General features: G+C 49.6%; 4 protein-coding genes across 5 annotated transcripts; 2 read left to right on the forward strand and 2 right to left on the reverse strand.

The window, feature by feature from the left end:
* Positions 1-106: 106 nt before the first annotated feature.
* On the reverse strand, positions 107-2,519 carry LOC6499913 (serine/threonine-protein kinase 26). The gene has a single exon (XM_001953609.4). The coding sequence runs from the start codon at positions 2,238-2,240 to the stop codon at positions 405-407; it is 1,836 nt and encodes a 611-aa protein (XP_001953645.3). The 5' UTR covers positions 2,241-2,519; the 3' UTR covers positions 107-404.
* A 347-nt stretch (positions 2,520-2,866) lies between these two features.
* Positions 2,867-4,846, forward strand: LOC6500648 (CDP-diacylglycerol--glycerol-3-phosphate 3-phosphatidyltransferase, mitochondrial). The gene is made up of 2 exons (XM_001953610.4): positions 2,867-4,174; positions 4,236-4,846. The coding sequence occupies exons 1-2, from the start codon at positions 3,113-3,115 to the stop codon at positions 4,653-4,655; spliced, it is 1,482 nt and encodes a 493-aa protein (XP_001953646.1). The 5' UTR covers positions 2,867-3,112; the 3' UTR covers positions 4,656-4,846.
* A 266-nt stretch (positions 4,847-5,112) lies between these two features.
* Positions 5,113-14,567, forward strand: LOC6500649 (mitogen-activated protein kinase kinase kinase 4). Of its 2 annotated transcripts, none has more exons than XM_001953611.4 (7): positions 5,113-5,566; positions 9,311-9,508; positions 9,757-10,544; positions 10,601-11,129; positions 11,187-13,911; positions 14,047-14,226; positions 14,291-14,567. In XM_001953611.4, the coding sequence occupies exons 1-7, from the start codon at positions 5,346-5,348 to the stop codon at positions 14,369-14,371; spliced, it is 4,722 nt and encodes a 1,573-aa protein (XP_001953647.1). In that variant the 5' UTR covers positions 5,113-5,345; the 3' UTR covers positions 14,372-14,567. The 2 variants fall into 2 exon arrangements, with proteins under 2 accessions (XP_001953647.1, XP_014766654.1); XM_014911168.3 differs by lacking the exon at positions 5,113-5,566 and adding an exon at positions 7,977-8,755.
* A 35-nt stretch (positions 14,568-14,602) lies between these two features.
* Positions 14,603-15,021, reverse strand: LOC116656577. The gene is made up of 2 exons (XM_032456338.2): positions 14,911-15,021; positions 14,603-14,849 (listed from the first exon to the last, which is right to left on the reverse strand). The coding sequence occupies exons 1-2, from the start codon at positions 14,915-14,917 to the stop codon at positions 14,641-14,643; spliced, it is 216 nt and encodes a 71-aa protein (XP_032312229.1). The 5' UTR covers positions 14,918-15,021; the 3' UTR covers positions 14,603-14,640.
* Positions 15,022-15,136: the final 115 nt, after the last annotated feature.

Consider the following 15,136-nt stretch of genomic DNA (forward strand, 5'->3'; position numbering starts at 1 on the left):
TTTCTCTAAATGGGAGGAATATTTAATGTTATTCCACTTTAAAAACTGATGTCGGTGTGACCAATGTGTTCTTTGGCAGTGCTGCCCATCACCCGCTTAATTCAAATTATGTTTTTTGTGGTTTTTATTCTGAAGTTATATATGTTTTACATTAGATTAATATTGCAGATAAACAAACGAATACATATTGTATGCTTAAATAACTGTTCAATTGAAATACATGTACATCGCTCCCGCTTCTTCGTTGGCCACTGAATGTCGGAATATGTTTCGGTTTCAGTATCTCCGGTGTCCCGGTGTCTCTGCTCTCTCAGCTTCTTTTTCTCGTTAGATAAAGTATAGTGTATATAGTAAGATTGGTTGATTGGAATCGAATTGTGAGCTGCGGCTGGCCACTACCGCCTCTACTTTCGGTTGCGTATGGCGCGGTCTATGATCGTGTTAATGCGCGTCTCCGAGTAGCCCGGCACTAGCATGTGGATCAGTTCCTTCATGAAGAGGTCGCTCACTCCAGGACTGGAGCGTTCGGCTAGTTCGAATACGGACTTCAGGTCACCGATGTCGCTGCCCACACCAAGGTTACGCCCGGCGCCACCAGGCCCTGCCGCGCTGGAGTTGTACTTTCGTTGGATGTCGGTCAGCACGGGGAATAGGAAGTTGTTCAGACAGGCGCTGTTGGTCTGCACAAGGCGTTGACCCGCTCCAGTCTTCATATGATTGGTGGTCACATGCGGCTCGTCGTTGTTGATGCTGTTATGGCTGCTGGTGGCAGCGTTTGTTGCCTGGAATGATTCGCGTTGGCTGCTGCGGCGCTGCTGCTGCTCAGCCGGAGACGGATTGGAAATCGGCGCCTGCAGTGAGGAGCGACGGTCCTCCATTTGGTCCAAGGCAGCGGCGGAGCGCGACTGGCGCAGTTCCGGTTTGGAGCTGGAGCGTTTTGCCTGCAGATCGCTTGGCGGAGGAGCTGCATTCAACATGGTGGTGGTAGCGTGCTTGTTGCTCAAGTTGCTGTGGCTAATATTGTTGTTGTTATTGATGATGTGGTTGTGGTTCGGAGGCAGGGCGGATGCGGATGTTGAAGCCTCGTTGGCTGTGATCACAGCCACGGCAGAGGCTGAGGCTGGGGAAACGACGGCAGCCGGTGCGACGGTGGAGGAAGAGGCCATTACGGATGCGCCGCTTGGCGAGTGTGTGGTCTGCATTAGTTTCTGCATGGTGAGCTCGTGCTCCTGCAGCTGGAAGCTGTTAACGCCCGCCCGCGGAGCGCTGTTGATGTGCAGTCCCTTGACAGTCATGATCCAGGGCTCGTCCTGGCTGCTACCACCTTGCTTGGCATCGGAATCCGAGTCCGAGTTCTCCGACTCAGTCTCGCTCTCGTCACCCTTGGACAGCTTCCACTTCTTGAAGCGATCGATCAGATCGATCAAGTAGGCATTTTTCTTGGCTTTTTTGATGAACGGATACTTGAGCAGTTCCTTAGCCGTGGGCCTGTTCTCCGGGTCCTTGTTGAGGCACGCCTCGACGAAATCCTTAAAAGACTTTGTATAATTGCCAGTTAGCTGGGGCGGATTGTTCTTCGGAATGAGGAAGAGTACGCGCATTGGATGCAGCTCCGAGTTGGGTGGCTCTCCCTTAGCCAGCTCGATGGCTGTTATTCCAAGCGACCAGATGTCCGCCTTGGAGTCGTACTGCGACTGTTTGATAACTTCCGGTGCCATCCAGAAGGGCGTGCCCACAAACGTGTTTCGCTTTGACGTGGTGTTGGTCAGTTGGCCAGCAACACCAAAATCGGCCAGCTTGACGTCGCCCTGCTCGCTGAGCAGGACATTGGCCGCCTTTATGTCGCGATGCAGCTTACGCTCCGAGTGCAGGTAGTCCAGACCCTTGAGCACCTCCCGCAATATAATTCCGATGTGCATCTCCTCGAAGGAGCCGGCCTTCATCAAGTCCAGGGCAGAGCCTCCACCCAAATACTCCATGATGATCCAGAGCTTGGTGCCCTTAAGAAAACTGCCATAATACTTGGTGACGTAAGGTGAGTCGCACTGCGACAGCACCATGATCTCCTGCTGGATGTCGTCGATCTCATCCTCGGCCTCCTCCAGGTCGATTATCTTGATGGCCACCACTTGCTGGGTGCGGTTGTCGATGCCCTTGAACACCTCGCCGAAGGAGCCCTTGCCGATGCGCTCCTGCTTGGTGAAGATCAGCTCCGGGTCCACTTTCTCCGTCCAGGACATCTTGCTGACGAGTTCCTCGTTACCCGTTCCTGTGATTTTCTCTGTTGGCAGACTGGGCTGTTTGACCTGGCTTTTCTTCTCGAACTGGACTGAAGTGGACTGGACTGCTAGGCTCTGGAGGCTATCGCTATCGCTGGCGTTGCTCCTCAATTGTATAAGTGATTTTTTATCAATTGACTAATAATTTTTTCGTTTCTTAATCCGAAAAATCTCTCTTTTTTGTTTTTTTTGCTGATTTTTTGTTTTTTGGAACTGGCTCCGAACTAGTTCGCAAACCTTACCCGTTATCCATTTATCCGGTTCGTACATGCATTACCGGTTCATACATGCGTTACCGGTTTGATCGAGCAAGGTACTACAAAATTTCAAATTATTAGAATTTGTTTAACATTTTTTATATTTTAAATTCTTTGGCATTAATTCTAATGATCATTTATATTAGATTAGTTGTTCCTAAGACATTTATGCGGCGAATTTCAAAAGTATCCTATAACTATCCTAGTTGTTTCTTCTAAGTTTATAAATAAAACTTGTATTGATTTGGATTCAAAAAAATTGTGTGTAATTTTATTGTAAAAATTAAAATATACTGGCTTCCGTGGCCCGTTTGAAATCATATGTTTGGTTCAAAAACACTTTTCCCACACGAATACCAGAACCCAGCACGCTTTGCAACACTCCCACCTGGTCGGCCCCCGAAATATTTACGTGCTGAAATTCCAAGTTTCGAGGCCCAAAACTCGCATCCGATGAATGGAAGTAGGCTCCAGATAACGTTTAGCCGAAAGTAAGCAATGTTCCAGAGTCCCACACGTCCTCCCATCACCATTCGTAGCTGAACCGCCAAAAGACGTCTCCTGCCGCACAACATTATGTTTTATCTTCGCCGATGGTTTAGCCAGGAGCTGGCTCCGGCCACGCACGGCGATTTCCTCGGCTGCTTGCAGCAGGCGCCTAGCCTGTTGGCCAATGGATTTAATGGAGCACCCGCCCTGGAGAGCCTCACGTGGTTACACAATCTTGCTCCGTGCTTTCCGCTTCGCGGCGACCAGATCCAGGTCATCCACGAGCCCCACCACTTCTACGATACGGTAGTCCATCGCATCGCCAACGCCAAGCGTCGGATCGTCTTGGCCAGCCTCTACTTGGGAACCGGGCAGTTGGAAAACGCCATGGTGCAAACGTTGCGTCACAGTCTGCAGACTGAATCCTCTCTGAGGCTCAACGTGCTCCTGGACTTCACCCGTGGCACACGCGGAGCCCTCAACTCCAAGACCATGCTGCTGCCGCTGGTTCGGGACTTTGCCAATCAGGTGCAACTTTCTCTTTACCACACACCTGATTTGCGTGGAATGACGAAGCGGCTGGCGCCTCCTCGTTGGAACGAGCTCTTGGGACTGCAGCACATGAAGGTTTATCTCTTCGACGATGCGGTGATTATATCCGGAGCAAATCTGTCCAACGACTACTTTACCAACCGCCAGGATCGCTACATACTCATTGAAGACAAGCCGCTGGCCGATTTTTATGCCCAGTTTATAGAGAGGGTGCAGGAATTTAGCTTGGCGGTGGCGCCGGATTCCAGCGAGGGGCTGCACAGAAACTGGAGAATACTGCCGTACGAGGGCACCAAAGAGCAGTTCATTCAGTTGGCCAAGCAGCGCATTGCGGACTTTGTCCAAGAGACGTTTCAGCGGCAGGCGCGCGTCAGAGAGCAAAATCCGCAGGCAGATACATGGGTGTTCCCGCTGTTGGAGATGGGACAAATAGGAATTCACCACGACAGCGTGGTGACAAAACGCCTGCTCTCCAATTGCGTAGCAGGATCAAGGCTCAAGCTGGCTACGGGTTACTTCAATCTGACGCAGGAATATATGGACACCATTACGCACAAGTGTCTGGCCCAGTGCAGCATCCTGATGGCTCATCCAAATGTGAGTTTTCTCTGGCGACTTCACCCGTCCCATGTTCAATGAATTGTCTATTTTCTCCTAGGCGAACGGTTTCCAGGGTGCCAAGGGAGTGGCTGGAGGCATTCCGGCAGCTTACACCTTGATAGCCAAGAGCTTTTACGAGAGTTTGGTACGCCGGCAGCAGAATCATCGCGTAAACTTCTTTGAATACGAAAAACCCGGCTGGACATACCACGCCAAGGGCCTGTGGTACTATCTACCGGAAGCACGGCTGCCAAACCTCACACTGATTGGCTCATCGAACTTTGGGGAGCGGTCTGTGAACCGAGATCTGGAGACTCAGGTATGCCTGGTGACGGCCAACAAGGATCTGAGCCAGCGACTCCAGGCCGAGGCGGACCGATTGTACGATCTGGCGCAGACGGCGGAACGGGAGATCGTCCAGCGACCGGTGCCGCGATGGGTGCAGGCCGTTGTCCGCATATTCAGGAATTTTTTCTAGGGTTGTCAATATAAATAGTTCAATTTTTTTCGTTGTTGTTAAGGCCCAATCCCAAATAGTTACTGTAGTTCATAATTCTTGTTTAATAATTGCCCTGGGCAAGTGAGTGTTTCTATTATCCGTAAACGTTGCTTTTGTACACAGGCTAGAGTTTGTTACCAAATAAATAAAATTTCCAGAAAGTGCTCTTATCAGTCAGTGTTCTTATCTGACCTCGTTCTATAACTGTAATGACTAATTAAAAATTAGCGATCAAAAATAAAAGATCAGCATAATTTTTTTTTCAAAATGAAAATAACATTTTCGAATAGCCCTCCCAGAAGTATCTGTGATGTCAAAAGTATCTGTAGTGTCAAAAGTATCTTTAAGGAGTATCTTTTCGTTTTTCCTAACACCAATTTGTCAGCTGTTGAGATACATTTTGTGCTTTCCAGCACTTGAGCTTGGCAATCAGCTGGTACCTGTAGTTTACCTGGATCCAGCTACGGAGCAGCGAGCTGCGCGTTATGTGTCTGCTCGCCGTGAAAGTTAAATTAAAATAAATCTGATTGTTGTCGCAGCGCGTGCTGAAAAGTGTGCTAGTGTTAGTGTTGGTGCTGGTGTTGGTGTGTGAAGAATATGGGATTGTGTGCGTGCTCGAGCGTAGAATTCCAAGAATAATAACAAGAAATAAATACATAATTCGCGAATATGTCAAACAATCGCCGAAGAGTCCGCACAATTGATTACCTGGCGCTCCAGCAGACCCTGCAGCTCCAGCAAAAAACGCCGGCCCCAAACGGAGGTGGGGCAAAGGAGGCGGAGGAGGAGGATGGCAATGGCAATGAAGGGGCACCGCCAGATACGGCCCCGCCCCCCGTTCCGCCCATTCGGCTGCGGCGGGAGAGGAGCGTGGACGAGGATGTGGCAAGGTGAGCCGGAACACCACACCGGGTTTTCCCATCGAAATCGAGCAAGACTCCACTCACGTAACAACTGGCCCCAGTCTTCGCACTCTCTGTCGCTTGTCTTGTCCGCTTGCATTTCACCAGTTTTAATTGTTAAAACGTAAACAACGTGTTTTATTTTTTATATTTTTTTTTTTTGCTGGCTCGATGAACCCGAGAATTTTGCAAACTGCAAGACAGCCACAAAAAAAAAAGTCAATTCTGGCCGAATCTGAAACTGAACACTTTGTGTACAGCGCAATTACAATTATGCACACACGGCATGGCCTACACACGGAAAAAGGGCTGTATCTTACAGATGAATTTCATGATTTTATACCAAAAGTTGCACAATACTTTCAAGTCTTATGAAATAGGATCATAAAATATTTTAACCTTTTAGGATAGAAAGATTTAAATTATTAATGATTGTTTTCAAAAATGAATAATTGATATTTTTTTCGTGTGCAAAACATTTATCATGGCATGGAGTCTTCCAAGATATTTGCTGATAACGCTTGGCGGTGGCCTGATAAGATACACACACACACACTCGCAGATACTCGCTCACCTTTTCAGTTGTTTGTTCTTGGCCCGGTGGCTTATTCATAGACATACACTTTAATACATTTTTTTTTTTGCCTTTAGTTTGATTTGTTTTTCCTGTTGAGGCATGTATGGATTCGCACGAAAAACGAATGTGTCGCATGTTGGCATGAAATCCGCTGCAGATATAAATCTGAGGTAGCCTGGCACCTGTTCGTTCCTATTGAAATTAGGTGAAATTAATGTGTCTGCTTCATCTGCTCTCTCTCTTTCCATCTTTATCTCCCTCTTGGCGGTTCTTCTTCCCCATACAATCGCATACCTGTTTGGAAGGGGGATGGGGAGGGCCTCACCAGGTGAGGCGGGCCACTGGAAGCTAAAACGCGTTTAATACGTGCGCTTGCCCACTCCGCTTTGTAACCTCTTTCGTTATGCGAGCCGGACAATTCTGCTTTGAAATCGAATTCGCTTTCTTTGCGAGTTTCCAGATCTCTGTTTTGGGTTAAATTTTATAATTTTGTCACCGAGTGTCACCGAAATGAATGGAATTCCAATAAGGTCTCGCGAAGGTTAGGTCCCCTAACTGTTCTCTGGCGATCTGAAAGAGAGAATAACTGTTTGATCGCTCTCTTGCAACATTACATTACATTACCCCCCTGCCGTATCTCTCTGTCTGTTTTTCTGTGTGGTGGTACTCACCCCACTCACTCCCACATGCGTGTGATACAATCAGTTGGTTTTCGTCTGTTTGATAAGCATAATTATGGCAACAAGTACATAGCCGAAAACATTTCCGCATTGCCTACCACCACACTCTCACACACACACACGCACACGTGCCGCCGCCATTAACAATAATTTTTGATTTTCAAATAGGTACTACCACTGTGTATGCACATTTTCAAATACAATGTTTAAACAAGGCAATTTTCTCAACAATATTATTTTTGGAATTTGATTTGAACTGAAATATGTACAAGAAGAATTATTCTATAAATAAATGAATTCTTATTTCCTATTTGCCTGCATATCTCACCAACGTCAGCTGGGTAACCATAAAAAAACAGCGTTATCGGTCAGTGGGGGGAAATGATCGAGATGACTCACTCCAAGCCGATCCGCATACGTCTATTGTGTCTCTGAATGGGGGGTCCACGGGGCGTATGTGTAATATGTAAACGATAGCGTTTGCATATCAAGTATACGCACCGTTGCTCACGTGACTTTTCAAAAAATATGCCTGTGGGGAGTGCCCATTTCGATAGACTCTACCTGAACCTTCTCTTTGATTGACTGATTTGATTTTCTGACTTCGTATCGATTCCTTCGATTCCTTCCAGCTGGCGCAAGTACTGAAGCTCCCACCACCACACGCTGTTTGTGTAAACACAGCTAATTAGCTAACGAGCGCGTACATAATAAAATTCAATAAATTAATAACAAATAGTCCCGAGTCGATGCCAATTACAAACCACAAACAAACGCTGTGGCGTCCCACAACCGATCAGATTGCTCTTTAATTCAACAAGCCAGCCACTTGCGTTCCACAGCCGCCTGCTCTCTCTCCGGGGGTCTCTCTGGGGGGCCACCCACTACCAGTTGCTCTTCGCAGTTGGCTATAACACTAGTGGTGGGTCTGGCTAAGAGAAAAAGTGCCAGATCATCGTTACAAAAACTAAACTATTTATTGACCTTCCCCAAAAAACACTTTAACTATTTTTTCTTTAGTTTTTAATCATAATGGAATGTATAATATATTATTTTTTATATAATTACTATTAAATTCTAATTAGATAGGAAAAAAAAATCCAAATAGCCACCACTGGAAAACAATCGGATGCGTCGGGCACTCGACATTTGCGCGCTAAGTTCAGTTCTCGGCGGTGGAGCAGTCGTTTTGGGGCCGACACCGCGTCGTGGTCGTCGCTGGCGGAGGGAGACATACACTCGCATATTGAGTTTATTCGCGGATCCATATAGTATACGCCTCGGCGGAATAGATGGGGAACAATTCTTGTTAAAAGTGCTAATAAATTGACTGCGGCCGCGTTATGAAATTCGAAAGGGTTCGGCGTGCGAACTGCGTCTGCTATTTGTGATAAATCCCGAACTGCGGAAGATAGTGCTTAAATGAACCACCCCCCCTGCAGTAGATATACATAGTATATATTACCGGATCGGAAGGGGACCCGGGGACCAGTCATCGTTTTCTGGTTCCCCCGTCTAAAGTTCTCTCCACCAGCTCTGTAATTGTGAGCTGTCGCTTTTCCTTTTCTTTTTTTTTTTGATTTGTTTTATTTACTCTCCGATCGGTGGATTGTTTTTTATTATCGTTTTCCATTTGTTTTTGCCCGAGAGTGTTCCCTAGAGTGTTGTGCCGTGCAATTAGATGTACATAAATTGGTGGAGGGGGGACACCGATTCACAATCTGCGAACCCACTCCGGCGGCACCCACTGGAGAGCCACGATCGGGGCGATAGAACAAATTTTAAAGCCGACTATCAACAAGTTGAGGCAGAGAGAGAGAGAGTTCAGAGCGTCCCAGGCTGCTGTTGATTGGGATTGGGGGGATATTGTGCATCTGAAGTCGAGAGCCCGGCTTTTGCGTCCAGAATGCGCCGGAAAAAGTGAGTATCGAGGAAGGGCCAGCCAGATCTGGGCTGATGAAAGAATGTGGTATGATTTGCTAAACAATTGAAACCCTCGGCATATCGGCAATTTGTTGCTGTTGAAGAATAAATCAAACCAACACTCAAATTAAAGCATAATCACAGGCGTGACAAGCGACCTGTCTGCAGCAGCAGCAGCACCAGCCAGATAAGATAAAACTCCTACCTACCAGCCTTACCCATGCCACTCCATGCCTTCTTTACCACCCCATCGAGTTGTGATGCACTAAAATTAAATAAATTCTCTTTAAACTTTATTATTCTGATAACTCTTCCAGAAAGATAAACCTACGGATGTTGAAAATTTAATTTTCTCAGAGGTCTAGACTCTGGAGTTTTACCCCTCTGTTTGATTCACTTCGATTCCCCCGAGTGTAGTCGCTATATTTATCTTACTTATCAACGATTAGTTAGTACTTGTCCGCCGGCCCAATTAGCAAAACAATTAGGCCAATCCCGGGGCTTTAGATTATTGCCAATAAACTCTGAACCATGACATTCGTCCCCTTTCAGGGTGGAATACCGTGTCAAGCAGACGCCGACGCGACCGCTGCAGATGGCCGGAAGGATTGGGGCCCTCGAGGAGGACATGCCGCCGGAGGATGAGCTGACGGCCCACTATGAGGCGTTCGGCACCACGCCACCTCGAACCAGGCTCAAAATCAAGAACCGCGACTGGGAACGCAAGCAGAAGGTGGCCAATGTGGCGGCGTAAGTATACCAATTAGATGTAATCCATATGGCCTATAATATATGGCATGGTCGTGATAAGGGTTTGCGTCCGTGCTATGTGCGTGATCCGGAATGGTAACGAAAGCAGACGTACTCCACAGCCATATGCCACCATATGCTCCACCTGACAGGTGCCATCTCTATGGCTGATGTCATCACTGACTGCCGTTTGAAACCGTTGGGGATTCAATAGTGTACTAATCGCCTTTTTATGAATGCATTTCCAGCTCGGCAGACTTACCGGCCAGTGCCAGTGGCACCCCCAAGAAGGGCATGACCAGGATGGCCCGCTCCCGGGTCCTGCGGCGCAACACCATGGACTGCGCCCTCCTCAACGAAATGTTCGTTAACGAGGAGAGCAAGCGGACGGACAAGCGGTTGCAGTCCCTTCTCCGCGACTCGGAGAGGGAGATGAAGAACAACCTGGCGACGACGGCGGTGGCTCCGCCCCGTGGCAACAGCTTCCATGAGACTGCCAATCCGCTCGAGTCCCTCGACAAGATCATGCCGCTCAGCTCGGACAACATGGCTCCCATTCCGCTGCGCATCGCCTCCAAGGTGGTGGAGAGCTGTAATCGGTATCGCTGCGTATCCTCACGCCCCATCGGCTACCGATCCTCTGCTCCGCCTCTGGCCTTTGCCGCCCAACTGCCTGCTGGCATGCTGAGGACGGATGGCAGAGCCTCCGCTGGGTTGGGAAAACGCAAGGACTTCCATGAGACGTTCGCCAACCTGATCAAGCTGGGCAGTGTCGATCGGCAGGATGCCAAACCCTCGCAGGAGGAGCACACCTGGCAAACGGAGCTCAAGGATCTCATCTGGCTGGAGCTGCAGGCTTGGCAGGCGGACCGCACGGTTGAGCAGCAGGACAAATATCTGTTTGAGGCGCGTCAGGGCGTCTCCGATCTGCTCACTCAGATCATCAGCTACAAGTTCCAGCCACGCTATCGTCGGGAGCCGAGCCTCATCAGCCTGGACAGTGGCATTCACTCCGACAGCAATTCCAATGCCAGCTGTAAGTCTTGAGATGGTTAACCTATTGGGAATATTACTAACATCATATCGTTTCAGCTCCGCTGCCCAGCAAACTGTGCCAGGGCTGCATGTCCTTGTATTGCAAGGACTGCATGGACAATCAGGAATTGGCCTTGCGCGAGGTGGAGGGCATGTTGACGCGTTTGGAGGCAGCGGAGGCTCTGTATCCCTCTTCTCAGGCCATGGGAGCCCTGCATCCCATCTACAAGTCGCAGAGCTTCGTGGGACGCATTAAGTCCATGTGCCTCTGGTACAACATTACGAAGCAGAACAAGCTCAAGCTCAGTATTTTGGGCAAGATTCTGGCCCGGCTGCAGGATGAGAAGTTCTCTTGGCCAGTTTGTACTTCATCCTACATTGCCTCGGACAGTGGCAACTCATCCGCCTCAGGTGTGGACAACGATGATTCCGCAGTCAACTCGATGGACTCCTCCAAGCCGCCCAGCGTAGCAGGATCAGTTTCGCGGAAAGGGTGCCGCAACGGTAGCGTAACACCCTGCCCCAAGGTGCAGTTTATGTTGAACGATGAGACGCATGTGCCTGGAGAGACATCCAGTAGTAATGAGTGAGGCTTCAACTGATCCAACCTAAGCGGCAGTATAACTAATACCTTCCTTTGCAGATCCACTTCCACGGAGATTAGCCAGTTGTCCAGCGAGTGCTCGCACGGGCAACTGCGCAAGGGTTCCATGCACGACATCAACATCTTCAGTGTGGAGCCATTGGGCACTTGCAGCAACGACGGCAGCGGAGAACAGTCATCAGCTCTGTACCGCAAGTTCATCGAAAATGTATTAAAGAGCCGAGGACTGGCCAAGTCCTTGGCCTTCCTCCACAAGCTGCACAACGTGGCTCTGTACAAGGCGCACATTGCTCTCGAAAAGCCCGGAATCGATGACTATGACAACGAATCGGATGCCGAGTCCATTGAAGAGGATGTGCCACGGCTGGATCCGCAGATCAGTCGAGAGCAGGTCGTGGAGCTACGCACCTATGGCTACTGGAGCGAGGAGGCCCAGTCCATCAACTTGCCGTCATACATTCCAACCTTTGTATTTCTGAGCGGCATTCCTTTGCAATTCATGCACGAGTTTCTGCGCATGCGCCTGGAAACGCGACCAGTCCGGCCCAATCCTCTGAGCCTGGAGCAGTTGATGAAGGAGCTGCGCGAGGGCCTGACACTGGCGTTGACCCATCGGGAGCGCTACCAGCGTCACATTACCACTGCCCTAGTGGAGAATGAGACAGAGCTAGGCAGCTACATTAGCATTTTGAATCACTACGACGCCACCGTGAGGAAAACCTTCGAGCTGTATCTGGACTATATCGACCAGTTGGTCCTGGTGGCTGTTCCCGAGGGAAACCAGAAGTCGGTGCTGGAGAAGGAGTGGATGTTCACGAAACTAATTAGTCCGATGATAACCGGAATGCATACCCTGGCCTCCCAGAAGTTCTGTGGGATCATCAGCAAGCTGCTGCGAAATATCTCAGAGCGCCTGGTCAAAAGAACCGAGGAGCTGGACAAGCAGATGGATGTCACTGCTGACAGCGACGACAACGAGGAGGTCAAGTGGCAACTGCTGACCATATGCCGGGAGACCCAGCAGCTACTGACCGTCGAAAGGGAGCGCTCCATTAAGGTGCTCTTCTTCGCCAAGACCTTCTGTCGGGACGTCGAGACGACGGACTTCCATAGGGAGCACTACGAGCACGATGTGGCCAACCATCAGCACGATTTCATCTGCTCGGATGTTAAGGCGGCGTTTAAACTGTTACAGCACGATGTCCTGGAGGTGCGCAACAAACTGACCGCCATCATCGAGGGCGTTCAAAATCGGTGCTGCCTCAGCAACATGCGGGATCTCGATGAGCAAGACAAGCTGGCCGTGTTGTCACGATCGCGGGAAATTCTGCATCAGGGTTACAAGTTTGGTTTTGAGTACCACAAGGACGTAATCCGTTTGTTTGAGCAACGCATTATGGACCAGAAGGACAGCGGAGCATACACGGTCGATCTGGCACTGGGCATTATTTCCTACGCCAAGATGTGGATGCACTTCGTTATGGAGCGCTGCGAACGCGGTCGGGGCATGCGTCCCCGCTGGGCCTTCCAGGGCCTTGAGTTCCTTATTCTTGCCTGCGATCCGCAGATCACCCAGCACCTGGACGAGCACCAGTTCGAGGAGCTCAAACAGCAAATGGACCGCTGTATTTCGCACGTCATTGGCATCACCTCGGAGCCGGAGAAGGTGGCCAAAAAGAAAGCTTCGCCTCGCACCCGGAAAACCTCCTCGCCGGCCACCTCTCGCTCGAGAACACCAACCCGAACTCCCATGTCGGCTGGAGTTGTCCTGAACCCGAATACACCGCCGCTTCAGTCGCCGCCGTATAACAAACTTCTACACCCACAGTTTAGTTTAAAGGAGGATATGCTGCAGCAGTCTGGAAACACCTACAGCTCAATAGATAGCGCCGACTACGTGGATACTCCGTGTCAAAGAAGCCCCAACGGAGAGCTCCGATTACTTGTTCCCCAAACGCCGCCCACACCAGCCTCTTCCGGCAAGGGCAGCATCGAGAGTACACCCTTGGCATTACGGCAGGAGCGGGTGAGGGATGCCGTTAATCGGCTGGACTTGGATCTGGAGGAGAGGTTACGCGAGCGCAGGCTAATAGGCCAGGTGAAGGCCCTAAACTCCACCGACAAGGTGCACATAAGGGCACGTAGTGTTAACTTTAGGTGGCATCGGGGAATCAAAATTGGGCAGGGCCGGTTCGGCAAGGTCTATACGGCTGTTAACAACAACACGGGTGAGCTGATGGCCATGAAGGAGATCGCCATCCAGCCGGGTGAGACGCGCGCCCTGAAGAACGTGGCCGAGGAGCTGAAGATTCTCGAGGGCATCAAGCATAAGAACCTGGTGCGTTACTACGGCATCGAGGTGCACCGCGAGGAACTGCTCATCTTTATGGAGCTGTGCTCTGAAGGAACTCTGGAGTCGCTAGTGGAGCTAACCGCAGGTCTACCGGAGGCCTTGGCCCGCCGCTTCACCGCCCAGCTATTGTCAGGTGTGGCCGAGCTGCACAAGCACGGAATCGTGCATCGCGACATCAAGACTGCGAACATATTCCTGGTCGACGGCAGCAACAGCCTGAAGCTGGGAGACTTTGGATCGGCGGTGAAGATCCAGGCTCACACCACGGTGCCTGGAGAACTTCAGGGCTACGTGGGTACACAGGCCTACATGGCACCGGAGGTGTTTACTAAGACGAACAGTGACGGACATGGCCGAGCCGCCGATATCTGGTCGGTGGGCTGCGTTGTTGTGGAGATGGCCTCGGGCAAGGTGAGTAATGGGGTCTATAGATAAGTACTGCTACGGAAGGGAGAGATTAGTCTGCCCTTGTAGATTCTATTTCACAATGTTGGGTCAATTACGTGTAACTTTTTAACACGCTACTCTTCCTTCTTTTGTCCACAGCGTCCTTGGGCACAGTTCGATTCCAATTTCCAGATCATGTTCAAGGTGGGCATGGGCGAGAAGCCGCAAGCTCCGGAGAGCCTTTCCCAAGAGGGCCACGACTTCATTGACCACTGTTTGCAGCACGATCCGAAGCAGCGTTTGACGGCCATGGAGCTGCTGGAGCAAAACTTTTGCAAGGTATAAGCTTATTTGGACTCATTTGGAGAAACTGAAACCTTCAATTATTGTTTTTATCCTGCAGTATGGACGAGACGAGTGCAGCAGCGAGCAGTTGCAGGTGCAGGTGCGCGGCTCCTTCCGGCGAAATGTGGCAACCAGCTAATTTTGGCAGCGGTGCTTAAATATCGAACGCCTCCGTTTGTTCTATCGACCACACCCGTACATATGACCCAAGCATATGCACGCTGGTGGGCACTTATGTCTAGTGTCTAGTTAATGTGAATGTCATCGCCTAGTTTTATGTTGGACATTGTATAACCCGTATGAAGTAAACACAACAAACACACCTACATACCGTATCCCTGGTCGTTTAATTTAGAGTAAAAATTAAGAGTATAATTGCAAATTGGAATCTTTAATTAATAACACCAATTAGTAGATGGGGTATACTGTGGCCACTTCGGGAGTGGCCGGAGTAGGTGCGGCAGTTTGGGGTCCTAGCGAGGAGGAGGTATCACCATCCACGGGAGCTCCAGTGGGCGGGGTAGGATTCGGAGGCGAAAGGGTAGAGAAGCTCTGGCCCATGGTCCAGGGGGCGAAGATCGCGAAGATCAGGCAAATGCTGAGCAGCAGATTAAGGACTGCAAGGATGTGCAAGCGTTGATAAAATTGTTCCTTTGAATCCTTTTAAATGATACTTACATTTCATGTTGATGGTTTTTCCACGACTGTTGACCGGACGTTGGGGCCTGGCCGTTTTTATGGCATTTGCATGAGGCCACGGCTATATCTTATTATTTTAAAATTAATTAAATAGCCAGAATATATCTGGCTGGCGTTTATCGGGGTTAGCTTATCGGGCTTATTCCTTGGATTTGGATACCTCCAACCGTCCCACAAAGAACTATTTTTTGTGTATTATTTTGCG

This window comes from Drosophila ananassae, chromosome 2L (assembly GCF_017639315.1).
Source record: "Drosophila ananassae strain 14024-0371.13 chromosome 2L, ASM1763931v2, whole genome shotgun sequence".
NCBI classification, from domain to species: Eukaryota; Metazoa; Arthropoda; class Insecta; order Diptera; family Drosophilidae; genus Drosophila; species Drosophila ananassae.

Bases quoted from the DNA above. Each gene is read 5' to 3' on its own strand.
- LOC6500648 (XM_001953610.4), top strand. From the start codon at position 3,113: ATGTTTTATCTTCGCCGATGGTTTAGCCAGGAGCTGGCTCCGGCCACG. The intron at 4,175-4,235 runs GTGAGTTTTCTC...ATTTTCTCCTAG, and splicing joins TCCTGATGGCTCATCCAAAT to GCGAACGGTTTCCAGGGTGC.
- LOC6500649 (XM_001953611.4), top strand. From the start codon at position 5,346: ATGTCAAACAATCGCCGAAGAGTCCGCACAATTGATTACCTGGCGCTC. The intron at 13,912-14,046 runs GTGAGTAATGGG...TTTTGTCCACAG, and splicing joins TGGAGATGGCCTCGGGCAAG to CGTCCTTGGGCACAGTTCGA. The intron at 14,227-14,290 runs GTATAAGCTTAT...TTTATCCTGCAG, and splicing joins TGGAGCAAAACTTTTGCAAG to TATGGACGAGACGAGTGCAG.
- LOC6499913 (XM_001953609.4), bottom strand. From the start codon at position 2,240: ATGTCCTGGACGGAGAAAGTGGACCCGGAGCTGATCTTCACCAAGCAG.